This window comes from Tiliqua scincoides, chromosome 2, assembly GCF_035046505.1.
Source record: "Tiliqua scincoides isolate rTilSci1 chromosome 2, rTilSci1.hap2, whole genome shotgun sequence".
Taxonomy (NCBI): domain Eukaryota; kingdom Metazoa; phylum Chordata; class Lepidosauria; order Squamata; family Scincidae; genus Tiliqua; species Tiliqua scincoides.
The window spans coordinates 221,273,689-221,300,269 of record NC_089822.1 but is presented as its reverse complement, the minus strand read 5'-3'; the positions used below and the strand labels follow the sequence as shown (position 1 = coordinate 221,300,269).

Below are 26,581 nucleotides of genomic sequence, written 5' to 3'. Positions count from 1 at the left end.
AGGTGTATAGCAGATAAGACGAGCATGCATAGAGTTGCAAATGTTAAAGCACCAGAGTCACAGTTTATGGCAACCCCAGGCAAACCATTTTTTTAAAGTATGCTAAAAGCAAAAGCAGTGATGACATTTCATATCATTTCAGACCAAATTACAGATTTAATGATGTGCGTCTTTTGTTCTTCATTTCTCATTTTAATTGGCTTTCAAGTTAACCTCCTGCAAAAGCATATCTTTTGCATATCGAAAGCATATCTCAGCTAAAGTTGAGCGTGAATTTCCAGAATGAACATTCAGGGTGTGAGAAATATTATCCCAAACACCTCAAAGCATTGCCTCCCCCCCACCCGTGTTTCATTCCTGTTCAAAATCCCTTGCTGCAGCTGCTATAGTATAATTTTTTTAAGTGTTTTTTTTTTTTGAAGATGAAGATCTTCAGTACTCTGATAGGCCGGATCATGTAGCCAGCATGATGACATCACAGCAGCATGCAGCCCATCAAATCAAGTTATGCAATGACACTACAAAACCAAATCAAAGTAAGGCTACTGCTTTGTTATGTTTTGCAAGTTCCTCAAATTATCACTGAAATTCATGAGGTTTTAGCTTTACATGTCTCAGGGCGCAATCCAGACCAATAGATGGGCCAGCGCCGGCCCATCATCACCATTAAAATGCCGTAAAGCACTTTTGCGCTGACATAAGGGGAGTGCCGTGCTGACACAGGCCCTGGGCAAGGTGAGTTAGCACTGGCTGAACTCAGCCGGCGCAGGGGACTGGAGGTGTGTGGAGAGGGCAAGAAGGAGGTAGGAGGGAGCCATTTTGGGGGAGGGGAGGGTGGGCAGTAGGCAGGGGGCAGCAGGCAGGGCCAGGATCTGGCACTTATGCCGGATCCTAGCCCCATTCCTGGGCAGCGTGGGACAGTCCCAGGCTGCTCGGATTTGCACCACCGATTTTGGTGGCACATATTTGAGTAGACCCATTGGGGCTGCTGCAGCTCTCCCCTTGCCTCAGGCAAAGCCTCAGACAGCTCCAAACTTGCCCTGGATACAGTGCAGGCCCACCGGCCTACCTGTTCCAGCACAAGATAGGTTTGGGCTGTTCTTTATTTAAATTAATCTGCAGATTTAACTCTCAGGAACTCTGCATTGGTGTAACTGCTCTATTCCTGCAAGGTTATCTCACTGATTTTAATCATGATAACCACTCATCAGGAAATCTGAATGCATAAACAAACACTTTCCAACAATTTAAATGAAACTCACCTGGAGAAACACCAACAGACAGTAAAGTTCAGAAGACGAAGGCAGGCATTTTAGTTTGCTACTCAAAGAGGTAGACATGGCATGTGCAAAGCAATTTCACCAGGTGAGAAAACAAGATGCATCATCATCCAGACAAGAACTTTATCCAGGGTTAAATGTCCTGCAAGCAGTATTAATCTCTTACCTGTCTGTGAGATGGTTACTGGTGTGGCCACCTCTTTGCCTTCATATAAGGTGTAGAGAGTGATACGATATTCTGTGCCTGGCTGAAGGCCTGTCAGGGTATATGTGTTCTCACTGGTGGGCAAGGACACAGTCTTGGGGGGCTCTGCACCTGGAGATCAGCACAAGGTAGAAGTCATAATGATAGCCCAGCTCCATCACCTTCACCTAATCTTCCAACTTTTCCATGGCCTTGCATCAACAACCTCACACTCCCAAGTCTGATTCTTTATAGAAGAGGATCCTATGCTCAGGGAGGACCTTTAGAGATCACACCCCAGAAAAATCTGTAGCTGGGGAAGGGGAAAAGGAGTGAGAATCAGCTATCAAAACTGGAAGTCTCCCTCTTAACTTTCCCCAAAGTCTTCTTTCCAGTTATTCCAGATATCCCACCAGCATACCTGTTGCTTTTCTCCACTCTAACCGATAACCCCGGGCATTAGGGATGATATTCCAGGCCACCTTGATAGATGTTGGGTCTACAGCAACGGTTCTCAGAATCTGGACTATAGCTATTTCTAAAGAAAGCAAAGATAGTCTTGGAGTCAGCAGATGCCACACATCAGAACAGCTCCAATAATCACTCCATACTTAACTTTCCAAAACCTGCCACAAATCCAGCATTTCATTTGTAAAAAGATCGGCCAGCCCAGCAATTTTTAACCTTTTTCATCTCAGGGCACACTGACAGGGTGCTAAAATTATCAAGGTACACCATCAGTTTTTTTGTTGTTTTTTTTACAATTGACAGACACATAATGCTGCTGGCTGGGGGCTTACAACCCCAATGGCCCTATTTATAAATGACCATCCTCAAACTCCCATGACACACCTGCAGACCATCCACCGCACACGAAAGTGCTGTGGCACAATGGTTGAAAATTGCTAACCCAGCTGTTATCAAAATCCAATACTATGGGGTGTGTCCCATTCAAAGGTGGGGTATTTGGAGTTTGAACTGGAAATGTTTAACATGGTCCTGCATATGTGAAACAACTTTCATTGCTATGTCTCAGTCTTCAAGGGAGATATCATACTGCACTGTATTTTTCACATTGCTCCCTGTTTTGAATATAGATGTGAACGTGTGTTTCTAATTTCATTCCCGTATCTCAGTGTTTGTATCACTTTTAACATTACAAGCTAACTAAATGAAAATGGAATACCAAACAGGGCAGTAATGAAATTATAGGTCTAACTTTGCTCAGCTAATGAAATAAAATAATAAAATACTCCCTTGTGCACCTACCAGTTTTCCTCCTAATGGAGGCTCTGGGTCCTTCCACCTGCCCATAGATAGGAGCAACAGTCACCACATAATCAGTGTCTGGTCGCAGCCCAGTCAACAAGTAAGAATTCTTGCTGGAATCCACATCAGCTTTCTGAATATCCTGACCTGAAATAGCACAGAGTGACAACCACAAAAGTTTACAGCAGTGGTTATTTTCTACTTATGAATAGTCACTATGCTTCTATGGATACTGCATCCAGTTTAGGGCACCACATTTAAAGAAAGACATTGATAAACCAGCCCAGAGTAGGTTCGGAAGGGAGCAGCTAGGACGGTGAAGGGTCTGGAAACCAAGTCCTATGAAGAATGGTTAAAGTTGTTCAAAGACCTTAAGAAGCTGGAGAACAGAAGACTATGATGAGCTATGGTTGCTGTTTTCCAGTTTCTGAATAGCTGTCATGCATGAGAAAGGGGGTACTTAATTTCTGTGGTTCCTAAGGGTAGGATTAGCACAAACGGGTTGAAACTACAGGGAGGTGATTTAGGCTAGACAGGAGCAAGAATTTTCCAACTGTAAGAATTGTGCAGCATTGGAACAGTTTGCCCCATGCAGTTGTGGGCTCTTCCTCACTGGAGGTTTTCAAGCAAAGGCTGTCAGGGATGGTGCAGCAGTTGCCTGCACTGGGTAAGATTTTGGCCTCCAAGGTACCTTTCAAATCTATATTCTGAAAATAAAGAGTAGTTTCTATATTCTACCACACTGAAGGTTATTTTCTAACAATCATAAGAATAGTAAAGAGCAGATAGAATCCCAGCAGCTGCCTACCCTAATAGTGACTGTCTCATCTATCCTAGAATCTGTGCCTCCATGGACACACATCAACACCAAATTATGTATCAAAAACAAAATGGAGAAAAAATATTCCCTGGATCAAGTGGTTGCTTTATAAGACGTACAGTATCACATCTGTATCCCCCAAGGAGCTCAGAGCAGCATATGTGAGATCACCGAGTTCATTACGTTTTATTCTCACAGTAATTCTGGAAGAGGGGTTAGGCTGAAAGGTAGTGACTTAACTGACCCACTGTCCTTTGTAGCTGTGTACAGATCTGAACTTAGGCCCTCTCTGCTCCAAGTCTAGGATTCTATCCACTACATGTGATCATGACCCCATTGAAGAATAAACTCTCTGGTTTCTCAAGAGATTCTTTTTTATGTTCATAGATAAATTGACAGGCTAAAGGGCTTGAGCAGAGAAGCATCCTAGCGAACCAAGGCTAAGGAGTCAAACACCCGGCACTGATCCTTTGGTGCACTAACATCAGAATGCCAGAGCAGAATATGGGGAAACTTCACCAATAAGATTGGAGCATAAGGACTTCTGCATAATAAGAGAATGTGACACTTCTGACCCATATATTATGGAAAACTCATATAAATAAATGTGTTTAATACTATAAGCATTTCTGACAAAGGCTAAAGATGCTTTTGTATGCAGACTAGTGGTGCTTCTCCTTTCATGTTCTGAAAGTTGAATGAAGGGCTTACTCTGGCCAGTCATGTGCTTTAGACTATATTAGGTCCTGGGTCAAGGAAGCTTGGAGACTTGCCTGGACTGGTATGGATCAACAATCCGATTACAATACACCCCACCTCCTACACGTCTAGTTCAGCCATAGTTGTCAGTGAAAATACTCAACAAGCACTGTTGTCTCTGTCTTTCCCTGAGGGGTTCCTGTCACATAGCCACAGCACTAATATCTCATAGCTCTATACATATTTGCAATTTGGGAAGTGAAAATAGTATAGAACTTTCATAAGGTTTAAGGACAGTTTATGTGGTTGATTCTTATGTTCCTATCATGTAGTCCCGCTGGGTCTACGAGAAGTCTATCTGCATAGCACTCTGGGGCTTGCTGTTATTCAGTCAAGTGGCCTATCTGGCCATATCAATTTATCACACCAGTGGCACTGCCAGTGCCACTGGGGCAGGTGTCACCTCCCCACTCATGATGACAAGCAGCAGGTGCTGCTGGCAGAAACAGGCCAGGGGTCAATGGTGATTGGAGCACAGGCACAAAGCGTGGCACCGGGAAATAGCCTGGCGGTGATGTGATAACATTGGTGCAACATTGCACCATCACCAATTGCTTCTGGAGTGCTGCAATTTGCTGCCAATTGGAAGCAAGGGCAGGTGAGACGGCTCCCCTTCATAGAGACTCGGGCAGCATGCCCGACACCCCCTGCCCCTTGGATTGTGGCACCTATGCCAGTCTGCACCAGTCTGCCTTCCCAGCAATGCCACTGGTTCACACCCGGTTCTAGCATGTTAACATCAGAGTCAAAGAAGGAAATGGAAACAGCTGAGCAAACATACCTGAGTGGAGTCCCCAGGTGATACGGTATCCAGTTGCTCCACTCACCCCTCGCCAGGTCACCAGCATACTGTGAGAAGAGATGTTCTGGGCAGACAGCTGTTGCACTCCAGACAAACCCACTGAGAACATGAGGGTATGATTAGTTTAACATGCCTTTTTATTAATAACCCTGCTGTACAGACTGAGGTGAACCACATTCTTACATACGGCTACTCTTAATTAACTTTTGCTCAGAACAAAGGATGTGGTTTTAAGTATTTACTAAATAACCTTTCTGGTGGGGATACTGATACTTTATGTATGGTTCTAGCCTAGCCAGTCTCTAAAAAGAGAGCACAGACTTGGAAAAGGGGCACAAAAGTGACCCACGTGGTCTGTGGATTGGAGTATTTTCCCTAAGGCTGAAGAAAGGAGAAAGGGCTTCCTTCTTAGGAAATGCCATTGCAGAACCTCTCCCAGTCTGGCTCAGCCCAGCTTCTTCTCTTGAAAAGAACATTTCCCTGCCAAAATCTCCATGCCCCAATTGCTTAACCCAGGCGGGACTTACGTGTTTGGCCACTAACCACAGCAGGTGTAGTTGTCTGACGTGGGTAGATGGGGTAGAGCGTGATCACATAGTGGGTGTTGGGGCGAAGGTTGCTGAGCAGGACAGATGTCGCACTGGGTTCAAGAGTCAGCTCCTCAGCTGGGGCTTCACCTTGGAGGAGAAAAGGAGAGTGTCAGGAGCCAACATAGCAGGAGTGTTAGGAATGCATAGGATCACCAACGCTCATTCATTTATAACACTATTCATTATGAGGGATGCCTCTTATTTCAGAATGGCATTGAAAAGAATATCCTAAGCCCTTACCTCTTTACTTCTGAAATCTTCGTTTTGCAACTTTATGACCAAAAGTGTCCAGAATATGAACAGTCTTTAAGGTGAATACCTAAGCAGATTCAGTACTCCCCCCCCCAAGGCAAGACACCCACATTGCTTTAGGTTGTATGTACAGCCTCCTGAAATCATTGCAGGACACAAGTTATGGCAAAGTCCAGGCAATTGTTGCTTTTTATTAACGAAGAAGGTTATCTTCAGCCCAATCCTACTAAACCCCTGTGTGGTGATGCAGCAGCACCCACACTGCCTACACTGAATCCTGTGGGGGAGTTTTGGCTTCTGGAGGTCTCCTCAGGGTAAGGGGACATCTGTCATAAGCACTAGTTTGCTTACCTATGCAGACGGATCAGGCCCAGGAAGGAGGTCTGGATTTGGCATGTGCTGCCGTCAAACCTGTCCCTCTCCTGGGCCTAATCCTCCCATACCCTGCTCATCTCCTTCCCATTCCACCTTCTTCTCTCTCTCTCTCTCTGTTTCATTCTCTGCTCTGGGCCCACCTGCTCCAGTGGGCTTCCTGACATCCACCAGCATGTGTTAGAAGGCTCAGGCCTTCTTGCTGTCATGTTGGCTGCTTGTACTGCCACAAAGCGCTTTATGGCTGCTTTGCAGCAGCCTGCACTGGCAGAATGTGCATTTCACCAGTGCTACTGGATTGGGCTGTTAGGCATGAACAAATACAAAGTAAGCTTGTCAGAGAAACACATGCGTGTTTCCATGTCCAATGAAGTCTAATAATCCAGTCTGTTGGGGGGAGCAAAATGGAGCCAGAAGTACTGTTACGGGAAAATCCCCCCATTTTATTGTATTTCTGGTTATGCTACTTTGATATCAAGAACAGGCCTTCCTATGTGGATGCCAGCAGGTAAAATGAACTATTCTCCCAGAAAACACTGGCCTACAGGCCTCATTCCAACTTTGGTCAAGCTCAGACTCTTGGTTGTGCATTCCCTCTTCTCCCCTCACAATCACACATCCTGGAAAGAAACTGATAATCCTAAACTCAGTAATCCTGTCAGATGGTTTTCCATTGTATCTTCAGTTGGTATTTGCTTTCCTGAATGCAATTTCAGTAACTTCTGTATTTTGTACCAAAACATTGGAGTATACCTGTATTTTGCATTAACTTAGGTAAACTTCACTTAAAGTTGCTAGACATCTTCAGGCACCAAAGAGCTAATATGCATTTTAGCTGACACTGCTAGCCCTGTTTACCTGCATCCTGGTTGATTAAGAGGAATTTCCTCCATTCACACCCAAGTTACCTATTGGTACATTAAAAGCAAACACCCTAAGTTGCACATTTATCCCCCAAACATTCTGCTTACACGTAAGCAACTTTTCAATATCCTTAAATACTAAGAGGGTTTGACTAGCAAATGGTCACTCTCCTGAGTGCCCAAACTTGGAGTCACTATCCTGAGTGCCCTAACACGGGGTCACTCTCCGAGGTGTCCACAACGCTGCTCACAGCTGCTCACAGACCAGACGTCCAGACAGGTAGCTATGCCTTGCACTTTGAACTCTTTCTCTTCCCTCACCCCCCTTGTTCCCTTCTCTCTCCATCTTTAGGTAGCAGCTGGGGTTGGCAGAGCAGGGATCCCTGACATCCTTCCCTACCATTCCTCTTTCTGATTTCTTCGGATGCACCAAATACACTCTCACGACACTGCACTCACCACTATAGGACACTCTGGTTAGGGCACTACAATAGTCCTTTACTGATTTCTTTTGGATATCTATGTTGTGTCCCTTTTAATAAAGCTGTAATCATTTATTGGAATATTTCTCTCAGTCTCTTCTTTAAGTAAAGGGAATTTCTGCAGAACGCTGGTTCACATCCAGTCTAAGGTCCCAGAGTCCCAATAGGCCAGGTGCACTAATTCCCCTAAACAACTAAACCAGGCTCTTTTGGTTACAGTACAAATTGCTGTGCTTAGATTATGCTGCTCTGCAATATGAACATGCCATACTTATAGCACAATCTTAAGCGTGTTTATTCAGAAGTAAGTGCCATTGTGTTCAATGAGGATTACTCCCAGGAAAGCACGTAAAGGATTGCAGCTGTAGAGCCCAATCCTGGGCTCTATGTGCCAGCTTACTGCCGGTGTGCACTGCTGCGAACGTGCTGTAAGGCACGTGCCTATGCTAGCAAGTGTCTATGCTAGCCTAGTGCTGGCTGGCGCTCAGCTAGCGCCAGGCAGGCGTCCAGCCTCCACTACTCGGTGGTCACATGGACCACCAAGCCGTGGTAAGGTGGGTGGGAGGGAGTCGGAGAGGAGGCATTCTGGGGAGAGGGGGGCAGGGAGAGGGCAGGGAGGAGGTGTGCTGGAAGGATGGAGTGGGGGAGGGAGGGAGGAGGATCCAGAGCATTTGTGCGGGGCTTAGCACCCTACAGGAACGCTCTTCCCTCACTGCAGACCTTTTGGTCAGCGGTGAATCAAGTAGCCCCATTGCGAGACTACTTCCCTTATCCAGGGGAAGAGAATGAAAGTCCCCTTCTCCTGAGGTGCTACCCGCAGCTGTTGTGCGCAGGATTGGGCTGCCCCTCTCTTACACTAGCTGTGTTTGCCTTTTCTTACCAGATATCGCTTATTTCAGAAAATTCCCACCTCCATAGCATTTTACAGATGCTGCATAATGCAAACACTTTAGAAATGCTGACCTGACAGACCTTTTTTATGTGATCTAAACTGACCAATTCCTCCAAATTCCATCCTTCTGTATGAAAACAACCAAGGACAGAAACTGAAGGACTGGAAGGGGTCAGAAGAATGCCTTTAATAGTCTCCTAGACCTTGCAGAGAACCCATTCTGCAAGCCTGCCAATAAATATCTAGACATCACTTTCTGAGATCTGTGGGTGAAAGTGTGCACAGCATGTGTATCTGTGCTGGTGGCAGTGAGAAGAGGAGGCAGGAGCAGGTCCAGCTCTCCTGCAGGTAATTGCTGCATATCCTCATTTTTTCCTGTAGGCACATGTGTCTGAGGAACTATGAGAGCTGAAGGACTCTTCTTTCTAGACCCATTCAGGCAACTGCAAGTAGGTAAGCCACTGAGCAGGAAGTTGAGCCCATTTTCATGGGTATGAAAAGAGGTGCCAATAACTAACCAGCAGTGACAGAGAAGTAAAGCTAAAACCATAGGCTAGGGGGACATGGCAGATATGGTTACAGGTAACTTCATGCATCTGATGAAGTAGGTTGTAGTCTGTGAGGGCGCAGGCTGAAATAAATCCATTAGCATTCAGGGTGCTACAAGACCCTGTTACTTGTGTTGCAATGAGCTAACATGGCTACTCCCTGGAAGTCCTTACAGATCAATTCTGATTGCAGGCTGTATTTAGCTACAGGCTGTATGTGGCAATAGCTGTAGCTCACTGGGCCCCATGTGCTTGTGGGGCAAAGTGGCAGCCAAAGCTGTGATTGGCTCTGCTAAGTTTAGCAGCATCTGAGAGCCCACAGGGCCAGCATTCTTCACTAGGGAGATGCAATGCTTTGGCAGCAGGTGTGACCATATTCAGGGTGAGGCTCTGGGAGTGCTGCCAGGGCTGTAAGCACTGGGATGGCTGCAGGCTGGGGAGGGGCAGACCCAGGTGCAGCTTCCAACAGGCACAGGACAGGAAACCATAAGCAAATTTTTTCACCAGTGTCTCCGCCAAGCCTGGACTATCTTCCCCACTCACTCCCACCCCCAGCAGACCAGCACACCCTACTACACAATGCACATGCTTACAAATCCTACAATGCCCAGGCAGCACATTCACCATACATCTCCAGCTGGCCACTGGCATTAGTGTCTCCCTCCCCTTTCTAATCTGCCTCCCTGTACAGATACATCTCCTCACCAAGAGCTCCACCCCTAAAGCACATGTGGGGGTGTGTTCCCCTGAAGCCCTGGATGGCTGTGCTTCCATCTTCCAGACAACTGCCTCTGTTCCACTGCCAGCCTCTTGGCACAGCTGGAGTCTTTAAAGCCAAGAGAAACATGGTAACTTCCCCCACCTCCCTACCACTAACTAAGAAGTCTTTAGGACAGGGGTATCCAAACATTTTGGCAGGAGGGCCACACATAATTGTGTCGAGGGCCGGGCAAAAAATGAATTAATTTACATTTAAAATTTGAATAACTTTACATAAATGAATTTATTAGAGATGGAACTTATATGAATGAAGGCCTTACGATAGCTCAAGGTCTATAAAAGGCCTTGCAAAAACCAAGGACAGCCTTCACTGCCACTGCTGCATCACAGACGTGAAACAGCAAGTAGTGGAAGTAGCCTTTGTCCCACAGCTCAGGTGAGAGGTTGAACAGTTGTCCTCATGCTGAGAGCAGTTGCATCGGGCTAGCAGGGGGTCCAGAAAGTCTCCAAAGGGCCAGATACCCATTGGAGACTGAGGGCTCCCTGAGGGTTGGATTCAGAGCCCCCGAGGGTCACAAGTGGCCCCTGGGTCAGGGTTTGGGCACCCCTGCTCTAGGATATACAAGAGTTATTTCTCTATTTTCAGGCTAAACTTCACACTACCCTAACCCTATGGTGGTTGCTCACCCATGTTGCTGGATTGCACTTCTTTAAATCAGACATGTGACATGGTATCACAGCACTCAATGTTTCCTTCCACCACCTCCCCTTCATTGGCTATTGCTTGAGGGAGAAGGGGAGACATCGAGTTCAATGACCTTGCAGCATGTCACAGGGTGGCTTGAACTACATCTTACCAAGAAATTCCAGGAGCAGATGTGGAGGGAGCCACTTGTTTAAGATAACCTGCAACTTAAAAATAAAAATTCCTTCCTGCTGAAGTTATCTTGCAGTTGGGCAGGCTGATGGACACAAAATGAGGGAGAAATTGTGGATGTAGGCACATAATCATCCCTTTCTCAATTACAATTCTGATTGGCCCAAGAGGGAAAAGGCCTATCCAACAACCGAATTGCCTCTTTCCTTGGAAAGGATCCTACCTATACTCAAGCTTATGGGATGGGTTGAGGTGAAATCATAGGGCAGGAGGCTGTGACAGAGACTGAGTAATCCTCCAATATAATCCTCCAGGTAACCCTCCAGTTACGGCTTTACCTTACAAAAGGATTCAGGTGAGAGTAGAAAAAAACCACACTTTACCCAGTATTTCAGAGCTGTCGGCAGTTCATGTCATGCTCTCCACATACCTCTGGCTTCATAGGTGAGCCTATAGCCCTGAACAGAATCCAGGCCAGGTGCCCAGGACAGTCTAAGGAAGGATGGTCCAGCCTCTAACACCCGCAGGTTTGTTACTCCAGACAACATTTCTGAAAAATAAATAAGATGGGGAGAAGAAAGAGGAGAAAAAATTCATGAACCCTATGAGTGAAATCAGCCCTCTGTCTTTCACTCGGGACTGAAACATTTTGGTCCCGCAATAAGTAAGGACCCTCTGGATACAGTGTGTCAACAGAAGACTCACCACAAGGGTTATTTTATTTATATTAAACATGTTTATACCACCCTTTCTACAAGCAGCTCAGGGTGTTGTACATGGTTCCTTCCCTCTTTTTGTTCTCACAACAACCCTATGAGGTGGGTTAAGCTGAGAGACAGTGACTGGCTCCAACTCATCCTGGAAGCTTAGTAATTGAGCAGGGACTTGAACCTACATAAGAACATAAGAACAGCCCCACTGGATCAGGCCATAGGCCCATCTAGTCCAGCTTCCTGTATCTCACAGCGGCCCACCAAATGCCCCAGGGAGCACACCAGATAACAAGAGACCTACATCCTAGTGCCCTCCCTTGCTTCTGGCATTCTGACATAACCCATTTCTAAAATCAGGAGGTTGCGCATATGGCTTGTACCCCATAATGGATTTTTCCTCCAGAAACTTGTCCAATCCCCTTTTAAAGGCGTCTAGGCTAGACACCATCACCACATCCTGTGGCAAGGAGTTCCACAGACCGACCACATGCTGAGTAAAGAAATTTTTTTTTTTGTCTGTCCTAACCCGCCCAACACTCAATTTTAGTGGATGTCCCCTGGTTCTGGTATTATGTGAGAGTGTAAAGAGCATCTCCCTATCCACTCTGTCCATCCCCTGCATAATTTTGTATGTCTCAATCATGTCCCCCCTCAGGCGTCTCTTTTCTGAGGAGGCCCAAACGCCGTAGCCTTTCCTCATAAGGAAGGTGCCCCAGCCCCGTAATCATCTTAGTCGCTCTCTTTTGCACCTTTTCCATTTCCACTATGTCTTTTTTGAGATGTGGCAACCAGAACTGGACACAATACTCCAGGTGTGACCTTACCATAGATTTGTACAACGGCATTATAATACTAGCCGTTTTGTTCTCAATACCCTTCCTAATGATCCCAAGCATAGAACTGGCCTTCTTCACTGCCGCCGCACATTGGGTCGACAGTTTCATCGACCTGTCCACCACCACCTCAAGATCTCTCTCCTGATCTGTCACAGACAGCTCAGAACCCATCAGCCTATATCTAAAGTTTTGATTTTTTGCCCCAATGTGCATGACTTTACACTTACTGACATTGAAGCGCATCTGCCATTCAGATGGCTTTTCCAGAACTACTGGAAAAAACCTGGCTTTTCCAGAACTACTACACCTACCTGTTGAGAAGACATACAGGAGGAATGCGCTACTTTGGGACTAGATGAACTAAACAGAAACCAAAGGCCATAGAAGGGAGTCACTATTACCATGAGTCTTTTCTTAGTGGTGCCCATTGGATTTCCAATCTTTTTTACAAAATAATAGTCTTCAACTTTTACAAGCTCCAAACCTAGATTTAATCATAAAATGCAACATGGGACCTGCTTCTAAATTTGTACCGTATATGTCTAGTTTTTCCTTCTCTCCCTCCCTCCCTCCCCCGCTCCAAATATTTCTCCTCTTTTCCCACCCAGAAAAAGTTAGTGCCCAATATGTTCTGCATCTATGGTCAAAAATTAATGTGGGACTTACAGAACTCTTGAAATGATGTGTTAAAAGAGTGATTCTTTAAAAATACTAACAATAAGAAAAGGGAAATTGAGGTACAACTGTAACCCATTTTAGACCGATCTACCTAAAGATGGATATCATTGATAACCAGAATATAACGTAGACCTGTGCTGCTATACATACCATAACCAAGAGCTAGGAGTCTTGTGGGATGTGCCACAAGGATATAACAAATCCAACCAATTCCACCCTCACTCAACCATAAAATCCTAGATCGCAGCAAAAATGAAAAAAGTTGGCAGCATCTTTATTAGAGGTGAATGCCCCTAATAGTGATCTTTATTAATGGTGAGACTCAAATGAAGACTGCCTCAACTACATTACATTCTGAGCTTCCCAAAAAATATACATTAATGTCACAAAGGACAAGTCACTGTACCCCAACCACTGCCATTGAACACTATGTCTACTCCATGCGTAACAATGCTTCTACACAGAAAGCAGTTCCATCTAGGGAACATACATAGATTGTCATATACTACAGTCCTACGTGTGTGATTTGAACACAAGGAAACCCCAGCTAATGAAGTTTTTCAGAAAGGAATTACCACAAACTAGTATTTCAGACAGTCTCCAACAGTTGCATCACTAGGAGGTACAGGCCGCACTGGGTGACGCACATGGGGGGGGGGGTGACACCACTACTGGGCAAAAAATTTTAAATCTTGATATTTTCGAATAATATACCATCATGTTATGTATCATTCGATGTGTGATTTTATGCAGAATGCGATGAACTAAACCATGTTGAAAGATCTCTATTCTATCAGAAGTTATAGCCAAAAAACCAGCAGGGGTGGAGCGATGGTACATCACCATGCCCACTGCCCAGGGAGTTGCCCTGCCCACTGCATGGGAGGAGGTACACCATAGGAGTGACATGTTGGCCTCCTGCACCGGGTGACGCAAAAACGAGTAATGCCACTGGTCTCTAGTCACAGAATACAGACTTATCAGAAACAGGCCACATTACTCACGGGTACGTCCTTTGCCGGAGACGGATTCTCCAATGATGTTGGTATACTGAGCAATAACAGTGACAAGGTAATCTGTTCCTGCCTTCAAGCCACGCAGAACAGCATTCGTCTCACCAGGTCCCACACTGATCTGTCCAAAAGCAAGGAAGAATAGGTTTTCCTCTGCAGATATGACATCACTCACACTGCCCATTCCTATCAGGTTGTTGCACCTGCAAAATGTGTGAACTGCCAGCACCAGCTGCTGAAAAGCAGCCATTAAATGCTGGAAGCCAGGGAAATCTGCCAGAGCCTTCCTGAACATGCCAATGGACCTCAGAAGGCCCACTGAAGCAGGTAAGCCCAGCATAGGGGTGGAGTGGCATGGGGGAAGGTGGAGAAAGGTAGAGCAGAGTGGAGTGAGGGCGGAAGGGGTAGAAGATGGTGGATTGGGCCTGGAAGGGGGATGGGTTCAGCAGCAGTGACTTTCCTGGGCCTGACCTGCCTGCATGGATCAACTCAGACTTGTGCCAGCTATAGAGCTGGTGCAGATCCAAGTTGACCCATAGCAGCTGCTGAGGCTTACCCTGGTACAAAAGGACAAATGTCCCCTTATCCAAGTAGACCTCCAGCAGCCAGACTCCCCCACAGGTTATAGCAGAGGCCGTGCTGCCTCTTCTGCATTGCCACACGGGGAGTTAGGTAGGATTGGGTTGAGACACCTTCTGCAAGTCTAGCACTTACGTCCATTTTGCTGCACAAACATGATGAAGGAAACTAGAATTTCCCGTATCTCATGTGTTGACTGTTAGTTACAATCATTAGAAAGTGACTACAGGGGCTGTTTGCTAGTTGTAGAAATAGAGCAAAAACAACCCTTCTTCACAGAGAATCTGGCAAGGCAGATCTGCTGCTCCACCTAAATTCTTATCTTCTTCCTAACATATTCATTTATTTTATGTTGTACATAAATGGCCTTTCTGTGCAAAAGTACATTCAAGCCAGTGCCCAGGGTCAAGTTTGAAGTGGAAGTGATGATCTCTATTTGTTAGACAGAGGAGTTGATTCAAAGAACTCAATGTAATTATCCAACATGGGTTAAGCAACTTCACAAATTTATTCACAAAGTCAGGATGGGGAACACTGTTAATAGTTATGAAAACCAGGCACAATTGATTTCTTGGATCCATCACTATGGATCTCTTCTTTTCAAAAAAATAAAACCAATATCCAATCACAGGATTACCAAAAGCCTTTTTCAGACCATTCTAGTGCCAAGTCACTGTACCTGAGAAGATCTGCTTACCTCCTGTCTCTCCGCTGTTACTTGTTGCCCCAGGCCTGTGAGCGGCACGTACTGGACTTTATAGCCCACTATTGGACCACTCCCAGCAGTCCAACGAATCCTCAGCATGTCTATCCCCTGCTCCACAAAGACCAGATTTGAGGGTCCACTGTATGTCTGTGTGCCTTAAGGAAAACAAAGAGGGGGAAAGTGAGGCTCCTTTTTGACATCTGGCACAGGTAACTTACTGTAAGCCTGATACATAAGAGGCAGCGCATCGAGCTGGAATCCCTAGCATGTATGCACTGCTGAAACAGAGACGCCTGCGTTGGCTCGGTCATGTCATGAGAATGGATGATGGCCGGATCCCAAAGGATCTCCTCTATGGAGAACTCATGCAAGGAAAGCACCCTACAGGTAGACCACAGCTGCAATACAAGGACATCTGCAAGAGGGATCTGAAGGCCTTAGGAGTGGACCTCAACAGGTGGGAAACCCTGGCCTCTGAGCGGCCCACTTGGAGGCAGGCTGTGCAGCATGGTCTTTCCCAGTTTGAAGAGACACTTGGCCAACAGTCTGAGGCTAAGAGGCAAAGAAGGAAGGCCCATAGCCAGGGAGACAGGCCAGGGACAGACTGCAGTTGCTCCCAGTGTGGAAGGGATTGTCACTCCCGAATCGGCCTTTTCAGCCACACTAGACGCTGTTCCAGAACACCATTCAGAGCACGATACCATAGTCTTTCGAGACTGAAGGTTGCCAACAGATACATAAGAAGAACAAAGGCAGAGAATTTCAGAAAAGCAAAAAGTTCTTTGCCAAAGCTGAAAGGATTTTACTGTGTGGACACCAGAAAGTACTGCAGAATAAAAGGATTTGCTACCAGCCTGCAGGGCCAGGTTAAACCAACACTGGGCTCAGGTCTGCAGCCTAGTGCTGTGCCGCAGGGCTTAGATCAGAAACTCTCTCCAGGATTGACTTGTGTTTCCATGGAAGGACTTCACCCTTCACTTTCTATAACCAGACAGAGAGAGAGACAGAGAGAGAATGAATCAGTAGCTAAGCAGCACATCAAGTCAAGGGTCAACTTCCCTCCAAATGTTTACCAGTTGTTTGTAGGATGCCACCCGTGGTGGCACACACCTTCCGTGACATCAGCGGCAGCAGAGTTGCTAGAATTTTAAAATCAGTAACATAGAAGAAATAATCCTCTGTGGGCGTGGAGGCTACTTTGGTGAGCTCCTTGCTATCTGCATTCTTGATGCCTACACAGGGGACACAGAAAGTGGGTGACAACTTTCAACTCCTTCCTTAATAGGTAAGATCCTTCCTTAATGTATTTTCCCCACCTTTGGGGGTTTCCTCTGCTTTGTTCATAAGCACTAGATTAGCTCCGAAGGCCACCCCAGCTGGATAAGGTTGGCTTCCCACACTGCTGAAGCACTAGCAGTTGGAGGTGTTTGCAAGTGACAGGTGTACATCATGATCCCTGTGCCAAATCTTGTCCAGACTGCTGCTAGTTCAAACAGGCTAGCAATTCGGCATGGGTGGCACCACAACTCTGGCACAGAAACAGGCAATAGTAGTGCCAAACTCTCACATGACTTCTTCTGCAAGGTACTTGCCTTTTTCCTCCCATTTCCTGTTTAATATTAATATTACTGAGGGAAACTTCTGCCTGGAAGAACCCTAAGGCCGCAATCCTAACCAATTTTCCAGCACTGACATAAGGGCATTGCAACTCTGAGGTAAGGGAACAAACATTGCCCTCCCTTGAGGAAGCCTCCATGACTGCCCTCCAACTGCAGGATGCAGTATATGCCCCACTGGCACAGCTATGCCAGTGCTGGAAAGTTGGTTAAGATTGGGCCCTATGTTTGTTATTCTTGCTGCAGTTGTCAGGCTGGAATCTAATACAAGCTTTCCTCAGAGTAAGCCCCATCTAACACAATGGGGCTTACTTCCAAGTAGTCAGGCATAGGATTGTGCTGTCAGTCACTAACATGTACAAGTAAGCCTTATTCCAGGCCCTGAAAAGCACCTGTATATTATGCCGTGGCCAGTATTTGAGGTCTTTCACATTCTTGACAAGGAAAGGATGCAAACACTTCCAAAGAGCCATCATTAGTCATGTGAGAAAACGGTGTTAACAAAATAAAAACACATGACACCACTTTCTGCACTTTTCATTTTTTGTAAAAAAAAAAAAAAAACACCCAAAAACACACCCAGAAATCTGCAAAAAAACCCCCACCATTTTATTTTGTTTCTATTTATTATTTAATGGAGTGGTGCATGGGATAAGACTGTGGCTGCATCTGCTGATGCTGTATCACCTATATCATCTACTAGTACACTTTAAAAGTGATTATAATTTATAATTATAAGGTAAATTTTTAATAAAAACACATAACGCCGCTTTCTGCGCTTCTAGCGACGCCACTGCCTATAACTATTTGCTTTATAGTGCAAATAGCACACTACAGATGTTACTTGTGTACCTAACAGCATAATCCTGTGCAGGATCAGGCTGTTGTGAAAGTGTTTGTGACAGTGTTTGTAAGAGTTCTGCTATTGCAGAATGGCTGCTGACAGCAAGCGGAGTACTCCATCGCAGCTATTTTGGGAGTGAAGACAAAAGAGGTGGCCATGCTCCCCATTCATCACCAGACCCCAACATGGCTGCCAGAGTAGGTAAGGCAGAGGTGGGAGAGGGGAGGGGGCAAAACTGGGTGGGGAAGAGGAAGGAACAGAGGCAGGGAGGCTGCAGGAGGGGGTGGATCTAGTAGCAATGACACGCACCGGATCCTATCCCCTCCATCAGCAGCCTCGCTGCCAGCTTTGGGGAGCCTCTCCCCTAGCCTCCCCTTTGTTTCTTCAGACTTGCACCAGCTAAAGAGCTCACACAGTTCTGAGGAGACCCATTGCAGAGCAGGAAGCTTAGGGAGAGGGGTAAGGGGATTCAAATCTCCTTTCCCCTCCAAAGCCACCCAATCCATGCTGCTGTCCGCCATCCACCCCCAATACAGCACACTCCTCTTCAGTATGGCTGCACCAGTGGAGGTGGGAGGATAGGATTGGGTTCTGAATGGATCGTTTCCCACTGTACATCTCTACAGGTTCCACAGGTGTAAGCAAATCCATGAGAAGGGAAGCTTTACAGTATTAATCACTCTAGGAGGTTCATCTCATAAAAGCAATGTTCCCTTTTTCTAAGCACACCTAAGGTGGTAAGCAGGGACTAGTGTACACACTGACTAGAATCGTCAGCCAGCCAGTTCCATTTCCTCTGCAGCACAGTGAGGGAGGAGTTGGTGGGAATGAGTGGCCAAGGGACAAGGTCCAATGAAAGTTGTCCTTGCTGGATCCCAATTTCTCACGGGACCCAAGTGCCAGAATAACTTACCCACAGCAAAGACTTTAATGCCTTGACCCTTTAGCTTCAGTGCTGCCTGCTCAGCATCATCCTGAGACTTCCCATCTGTGATGAGGATGCAGATCTGCCAGACACCAGAGAATGGAGTAAGTCACGGAGGCACCTGAACAAGGAGATCCCCCTACATATTTCTTTCTGCATTTTTAATGGCACACAGGTTCTGTATCAGGAAGAGCCCGACAGCTGAGATACAGGACTAAGGGTGACATTTATTTTAAAGAGATGAGCATCATATCTTTTTAGAATTCAGCAGACAGCACACCACATTACAGAATACTATATATAACTCCACAGAACTCTACAGTAGATACACAACTGCTTCAACATGACCATTTGTTAAATTTGGCAAGACAGTCATATCAGTCTTCGTACTTGTATTGAGGCCCTGCCTCCATCAGCTAGGTGCAATCTAGGATCAAAAGATATGATAAAGCTTTAGTAACTCCCATCTCTTTGACTTGGCAAAAGAAGAATCACTCGTGGTACCTTTGGAACATTGGGCCGGGTCTGACTCGCTGCAAAGAAGTTATCTGCCACGTATCGAAGGCCTGCGCCCGTGCGCGTGTTTCCACCCTTGTAGTTCATTTGTCGGAGAGCCCTCATTACCTCAGACCCATTGAGGTACCTGGTGAATGTGAACTCCGTCCTAGGATCAAAGAATATGAAAGGTAAGAGCAGAAACCGCTATTCTTAAGACTTCATCTCCCAAATGGCATCTGCAGGATTAGGCATTTCCTCATGGATAGTTTCTGTAATACCAAACAGTTGTGGGCTTTTTCCTTCCAGTAAAGTCAAGTCCCACCAGGATTCTCAGGGAGGTTTTGTAAGCAAACAGAACAGTCAGCTCCCTGGGAGAGCCAAAGGAGGTTATGTTGTGACTGTAGCTTTTTTTAGAGAGAACTCAAGTCTCAAGGGGGCCAGAAAGCCAAAAACAAACCACCACATACTTTCCAGTCACTGCTGTGCCAGCCTGGGGTGCTTAACAGCTGTCCACCCCCCCCCCCCAAGCTCCAGCTAGCTCTGTGAATACAACAGAGAAGGGATAAAACTCTAGGAATGCAGAGGACTTTAATCAAAAACCTACTCAGAAGTAAACAATGACAAGCTATAACCCCCCCCCAAGGATGGAAACCCCCCCTCCGCTGGATTAAACCAAGAGTCTCTCTAATTCAGCATCTTATTAACTAGTTAGATGATTTTGGGAACTCCACAGACGACTTGATGGCAACAACCCTTCTCTTTGTTCCCTCTTTGGGGACACTTTGTCCCCAGCACTTAGTATTCAGTGATATACTACAACTGAATTTGGAGGATCTGTACAGTTATTGTGGCTAATAGCAGTGTTATTTTTATTGATTGATTCCTGTAATAACCTGCTTTTTGGTGAGGGCACATTTCAAAGCAGTTGGCAGAAAGCTGGCCTCGCCTTCAAGAATTTATCTAACGTGACTGACCCCTTGAGGCAGAGGGATCTGGACTCACCTGGAGTCATCGCTGTACTGCACAGCTCCGAAGCGCACCCCATTCTCACCCACCACGTTGACAAATGGCACCACAAGCCCTTCCATGAAGGACTGGACCATGCGGAAGTTGGCCCGTCCGATGCTGGAGGATCCATCCACCAGGAACACAACATCAGCCGTGTAGACGTTGGTGCAGACCACTGCAAGGTAACAGCCGGCATGTCAGAGGAGCACCTCTAGCTCATCATAACTTGGGCCAGGGCCCACACTCTAGCAGCCCTTGCAGAGGCCCTTTGGGGAAAGTACTGTGTGTTCTCAGGATAGTGTATCATTCTTTGTTGCTGTTCACAACCATTTGCAAAGGAGACAGGCATGTCAGTCAGGTGCCCTTTACATTGGGAGTTACTCCAGTGTCTCACACACATTCCTATAGAGTTAAATCATTAAAAAGAGCTCGCTTGGTGCTCCGTGTTTCCACAGGGGTTCCAGAACCATCTTTACTCAAAGAGGTCACTGAATTCTCCCCTCTACACACATCCAATCCATGATTCAGTGTGGTAGACAGTTAGTGTTGGACTTAGGGCCTGAGAGGACTGGGTTCAAATCTTGGCTCCGTCACAAAGCTGCCATTGGACTAGTCACTCTTTCTGAGCCTGACCAACTTCACAAGCTTGTTCTAAGGATAAGACAAGTTGGCAGAGCTACCCTCCACACTTTGGAGGAAGGGTGAGTTTAAGGCATCATAGCTTTTTAAAAAATGACTTCTCAGCTTGTAAGATATAGTGAAGGGGTGGTGAACATAGGAAGCCCTGGCACAGGAAAAAACAAAAAGGTATTTCACAGAGTCTTGAGAACCAACCTAGGAAGGGAATGCAGAAGGGCCCTATATGTTCTCTAACAGAGGAACAATGGATAATCCCTTTGCTCCTTCCCTCCCATGGTAAATTCTTTGCTCCTTCAAAGGCAACACATGGAGTGAAGCACAAGTATTTTGAAGTTGGGGAAGTTTTAATTTACATATAAAAATGAGTGTGTGTGCAGGGACATTCCCTTCAGGGCCGGTGCTATGAAGAAATGTTTCCTAGAACTTTTATCACTAGAGAGAAACAAGTGCTCAGCACCTCAGTGTTCTTACCAGATGCTTCATTTCCACAAAGAGGAAAAAATAAAGCAAGCTGTGGGCCTTTTCCCCCTTGCAAATCAGAAAGGGGCAAATGAAAATATGTGTATCATGTTCGTATCCAAAACCAGGGAGAAGACTTATCACAGGGAGTAGTGGAGGGAATGGCATTGGCCCTTCCTCAGCAAAATATACACATTGGGTCAACACAGCTCGATGAAAGTGTCAACCCAATGTGGGGCAGTGTTTAAGAAGGTCAATTCTATGCTTGGGATCATTAGAAACGGTATTGAGAATAAAATGGTTAATTTTATAATGCTGTTGTACAAATCGATGGTAAGGTCACACCTGGAATACTGCATCCAGTTCTGGTCACCACATCTCAAAAGGACCTAATGGAAATGGAAAAGGTGCAAAAGAGAACGACTAAAATGATTGCTATGCTGGGGCACCTTCCTTATGAGGAAAGGCTACAGCGTTTGGGCCTCTTCAGTCTGGAAAATAGGCACCTGAGGAGGGCATGATTGAGACATACAAAATTATGCAGGGGATGGATTGAGTGGATAGAGGGACGTTCCCTCTCACATAACACCAGAACCAGGGGACATCCACTAAAATTGAGTGTTGGGAGAGTTAGGACAGATAAAAGAAAATATTTCTTTACTCAGTGTGTAGTTAGTCTGTGGAACTCCTTGCCATAGGATGTGGTGATGGCATCTAACCTAGATGCCTTTAAAAGGGCATTAACAAATTTCTAGAAGAAAAGCTCATCATGGGTTACAATCCTGATTTTAGAAACCTCCTGATTTTAGAAAAGGGCTATGTCAGAATGCCAGATTTAAGGGAGGGCACCAGGAGGCAGGTCTCTTGTTGTCTTGTGTGCTTCCTGGGGCATTTGGTGGGCTGCTGTAAGATACAGGAAGTTGGACTAGATAGACTTATGGCCTGTTCCAGCGGGGCTGTTCTTATATTCTTATACACATCAGTGTGGAACACCTACATCAAATTGCCTCAATGTCCTGTCAGAGAGATTACTCTATCAGTATTAAGCCAAGACAGGGGTAGGTGGAATCATTAAACAACTTGTCTGTTCCGCTCTGGGATGGGGAACAAATTTGGCAGTTTTCCTTTCCTCACTCTTTCCAGATGCCAGGAAACTGTGACTCAGAATTCCCTGTGAGATGGGTCTCTTGTACCAAAAGGAAACAACATCTAATATTGTAAAGGTCTCTCAAAAGGAAGGGATTGTGAAAGAGGAGACTAATTCCACTCAGTTCTACACAGCTGAACCTTTTCTCTCATGGGTCAGCCTCTTTCTCTAAGACCCATATCCTAACCAACTTTCCAGCACTGGCATAGCTGTCCCAATAGGACTTGTGCGGCCTCCTCAAAGTAAAGGAATGTTTGTTCCCTTACTTTGGAGCTGCACTGCCCTTATGTCGATGCTGGAAAGTGGATTAGGATTGCCCCTAAGTGTCCTCTAGACAAAAATGGTGCCAGATCCTAGAGAGGAACAGAAAAGGAACAGATTCCCCCCCCCCCCAAAAGGAACAGATAAAAATAGGGACATTCCTCTGAACTAATGAACCAAATACTCCTGCTTCTTATATCAAGCAGCCGTGCCTAAGCCCTCAGTTATGCACACATTACTCAAGTCTCCCTGCTGTAGATTCATTTAGCTTGTTCCACAGAGTACAAACAGGGAATTTCTGTTTCCTAATAGCATATGAGTTTTGGGTTTTTTTTAACTAATTTTTATAGAATGTTTAATCCTACAAGATAAGATTGCATTTAGAGAATAATTGCACCTCAGATATATTCAGGAACATTTACTCTCTTGAGAGGGAGTTATGTAGAAGCATTTTATAACCTTGCACATACATACATATCCGCTTGAGTCAAAATGAATCTGCCCCCACACCTAAGATTTAACTATTAGAGATCTATAAAAAGGGGCCTGAAATCTGAAGAACTCTAGCACATGTGTGTGGCCACTATAAATTATAAATAGCCAACCCCCCCCCACATCCCCCAAAGGGCAAAATGGGGGCAATGTTTTATCAGGGGCAGGAAGTGGGGATGCCCCTGGTAAACAGAGACAGTTGGAATGTATGCCATCAGCATGTTTATTCTAGCAGGCCACTGTACGCAAACCAACCTCACAGTCAGCAGGAAGCTCTAAATGGTGAAAGTAGCCCTCTCTCACCTCTGCCATTCCTCTGTCTGTGTTTTGAAATTTTTTGGCAAGACCCTTGCCTTAGGGAATTACAATTTAGACTGTAAGTTTCTTGGGGCTGGGACTTAACCATTTTGTACATTACTCTGTAAAGTTCCATACAGAAGAGAACACACAAAACTGCCTTATACCATGTCCAGCCAATGCTGACTACTCTGCTAGACAGTGGCTCAACAAGGTTTAGGACAGAGGGCTCTTCCAGCCCTGCTGCTTGAGATCCTTTTCAGTGAAGTTGCAGGGATTGCATCTCAAGCCTTATGCATGCAAAGCATGTGCTCTATTACTGAACTACAGGTCATTCCACAGCATTACACAAGTAATAATCAACATACGTCTCTCTCTTTTCTGAGCCACAACTTGTGCAGAAGCGAAGAGCGTCGCATGGAGTGCGGCGAGGAACAGCATCTCCCCGCTCATTGTGGGAGTCTAAAGGAGGAAAGAAAAGAGAGACCAGGGATCAGTTTAGGCTAGGAGACAAGAAATCACAAGATCTATCCCTTTTACACCATGGTTCTGGCTGCCCAGCTCACAGCTACATGTCATGACAAAGTTGCACTTGGCAGTCCTATTTAATTTCTTCCAGCACTTGGCAGTCCTATTTAATTTCTTACACACAGTACAGGTGACTGTAAACATGAGTAGGGCACTGCCACTGACTGACTTCTCAGTCTGCTGAGAGTCCATTTATTAACGCCGTACTTTAATAATGTCAGATATAAGTACTGGTATAATGTCTAGCAGTGGGGGTATTACCATAAATGCCCTAAAAATACTACATTCGGATTGGGCTGAGCTAAAGGATGAGGGGAAGCATCTATAGAACCAGAACCAAAAGTGTCTGCTGGAGTATTATCTCCTCCTTATAAAACCATTCAGTCATCCTCATAGCTGCAAACAGCAGACAATTCTTTCAGATGTTGAAGTCAAAGGCATGGTGTGGCAGACATGGCAGTAACCACATCAATCCTCAGGTTTTGTCACCCACAAAAATCAAAGTGGATGAAACTTAATGTATTTCTACCCTGCCTTTCTCTTTGAAAGGAACCAAGGTGGATATCATTTATTACTATCTATTACTGGCTATGAATATTGACTATAATTTATTAATATTATAATTTTTGCCATATCAACATAAGTATATGGTTAATTAGGTGCCTGTAACATCTCTCCTAGAAGGGAGAACATTCATTGATCCTCTGCGCTCTTTGTTTTTTGGGGAGTGTTTTTGGTACTGAGTTAATAATAATAATAATAATAATAATAATAATAATAATAATAATAATAATAATAATAATAATAATAATAATATAGGTATTTCTATACCGCCTTTCTTGGTCCTCAGATTTCTCCTTAGACTTTATTCAAGGCAGTTTACATAGGCAGGCAATTTAAATCCCCATAGGGATTTTTACAATTTGAAAGAAGGTTTCTATCTTTCAAGAAACCACAACATTCAGATGTTTCTTTTTTGATCTGGTCGCACATTCTGGCCTCTATCTTCCCACACTCAGAACAGATGGAATAGCCCGGCTCAGCTTGTCAGCTGCTTCAAGGTCGCACGGTGCCAGTGGCCTCGAACTGGCGACCTTCAGATGTTATCTTCAGGCAAATGGAGGCTCAACCCTCTAGACCAGATGTGTTAAAGAAAATTATCATCACCAAGTCACAGCCTTATAAAGTATTTGAATACGCAGCATGACACCTTATCTCTTGGGCAGAAAGTCATTCGTATTAATAGGCATGCCAACCCAATAGATTGGAAACTACCAGGGAGACTCCTTGACAGAGAAACTACTTGACTGAACAAATGCTGTCTCATGTCAGGCAGAAGCCATTGATATTAGATGATTGAGAGATCAGGGAGGACATCCACCCTACAAGAAATGATAATCATGGGTTGTGGGATTGTCAGTAGCTAGTTTACACCTGGATGCAAGAATGCACCTTTATCCTGTACAATACACTTGTGGTTTTCACTTTACCCAAGGGACCAATTATACTAAATTCTTGGCCTCCTCTATCTCTCAGTATAACAATTTCTCCTAATTGACCAGATACCATTGTGTTGAATGCCTCCTTCTTTATGCATGATGAAAGAGGACAGATGAAAGTGTCTCATTTACCGTCTCCACATGAAAAGTGCCAATCATTTCAGCATTCTGGTGCAGAGTCCTTCTTCAGCTTTGATGGACTTACACCTAATAGATCATGATCCTAGTAGCTGTACAATCACTGTGCCAGATACACAATATGTTCTTATCTCTAAATCTCCCTTCTGAAATGAAGGTAATAATGACCAAACTAATGAAATGGTTGTAAAAATAATTTCCAAATTATGTGGCACATTGAAAGTGCAAGAAAAACTAAAACAACTACTATAAGGAAAGTAGCTCATTCTCAAACCAGCATATTTTAAAAACTTTTTATTTTATAAGAGCTTCCCAAGAGCAAATATTACTGTACATATCTACTAGACCAGTTTAAGTCTGTGCTTCACTATTGGAAGACAGTCCAAAGCAATGCCCAAAGTGAGCTTCAGGTGGTGAGTATATTGCAGAAACCCAGTGGTGTCGCTAGGGGGGTGCAGGGGGTGCGCAAGAGAGGGGTGACAGGCTAAAATCATGGTTGCTAGGAGTAATACCACCATGTTATATACCGTTGGATGTGGAATTTCGAGCCAAATGCAATGCAAAAAACGGGAGTGAAATCTCTCCTTTCTATCAAAAGTTATTGGCAAAAAAAACAGAAAACAAAAAATGCATGGAGTCCAATGGAAAGAGAAACCAAGGGGTATCGCACATTTACTCATGAGTAGGTGAACATGCCTTCATTCATCCGAAAGGGCAGGCTGAGAGGAATCCAACAACACCAGAATGGTCCTGATCCAATGAATGTAGCCCCCAAAAAACACCCGAAAAGGAGGTCCCTCCCTCCAAGCTGGCAAATATATTGAGCCCTATGGAAAGCAAAACTAAGCCACATGGTCACGTTTACTCACGAGTATGCAAACGTGCCTTGGCTCATGGGCAGGTCAGGCAAAGGGAAATGTGAGGCCACCGGAATGGTCCTGATTTGAGGCAACTGGAGCTCAACAAATGCTCCAGAAGGCAGCCCCCCCCCCCAA

General features: G+C 45.2%; 1 protein-coding gene across 1 annotated transcript in view; it reads right to left on the bottom strand.

The window, feature by feature from the left end:
* Positions 1 to 23,874, bottom strand: part of COL7A1 (collagen type VII alpha 1 chain) — a 133,697-nt gene extending 109,823 nt beyond the window's left edge. The window contains exons 1-13 of the mRNA XM_066612976.1: positions 23,790 to 23,874; positions 20,121 to 20,301; positions 19,125 to 19,284; positions 18,609 to 18,702; positions 16,309 to 16,467; positions 15,227 to 15,390; positions 13,942 to 14,071; positions 11,141 to 11,260; positions 5,642 to 5,791; positions 5,094 to 5,213; positions 2,734 to 2,880; positions 1,886 to 2,002; positions 1,447 to 1,596 (exon numbers count right to left, since the gene is read on the bottom strand). Coding sequence (XP_066469073.1) covers positions 1,447 to 1,596; positions 1,886 to 2,002; positions 2,734 to 2,880; positions 5,094 to 5,213; positions 5,642 to 5,791; positions 11,141 to 11,260; positions 13,942 to 14,071; positions 15,227 to 15,390; positions 16,309 to 16,467; positions 18,609 to 18,702; positions 19,125 to 19,284; positions 20,121 to 20,301; positions 23,790 to 23,874 — 1,777 coding nt within the window. The remainder of the gene's footprint in view (positions 1 to 1,446; positions 1,597 to 1,885; positions 2,003 to 2,733; positions 2,881 to 5,093; positions 5,214 to 5,641; positions 5,792 to 11,140; positions 11,261 to 13,941; positions 14,072 to 15,226; positions 15,391 to 16,308; positions 16,468 to 18,608; positions 18,703 to 19,124; positions 19,285 to 20,120; positions 20,302 to 23,789) is intronic.
* Positions 23,875 to 26,581: the final 2,707 nt, after the last annotated feature.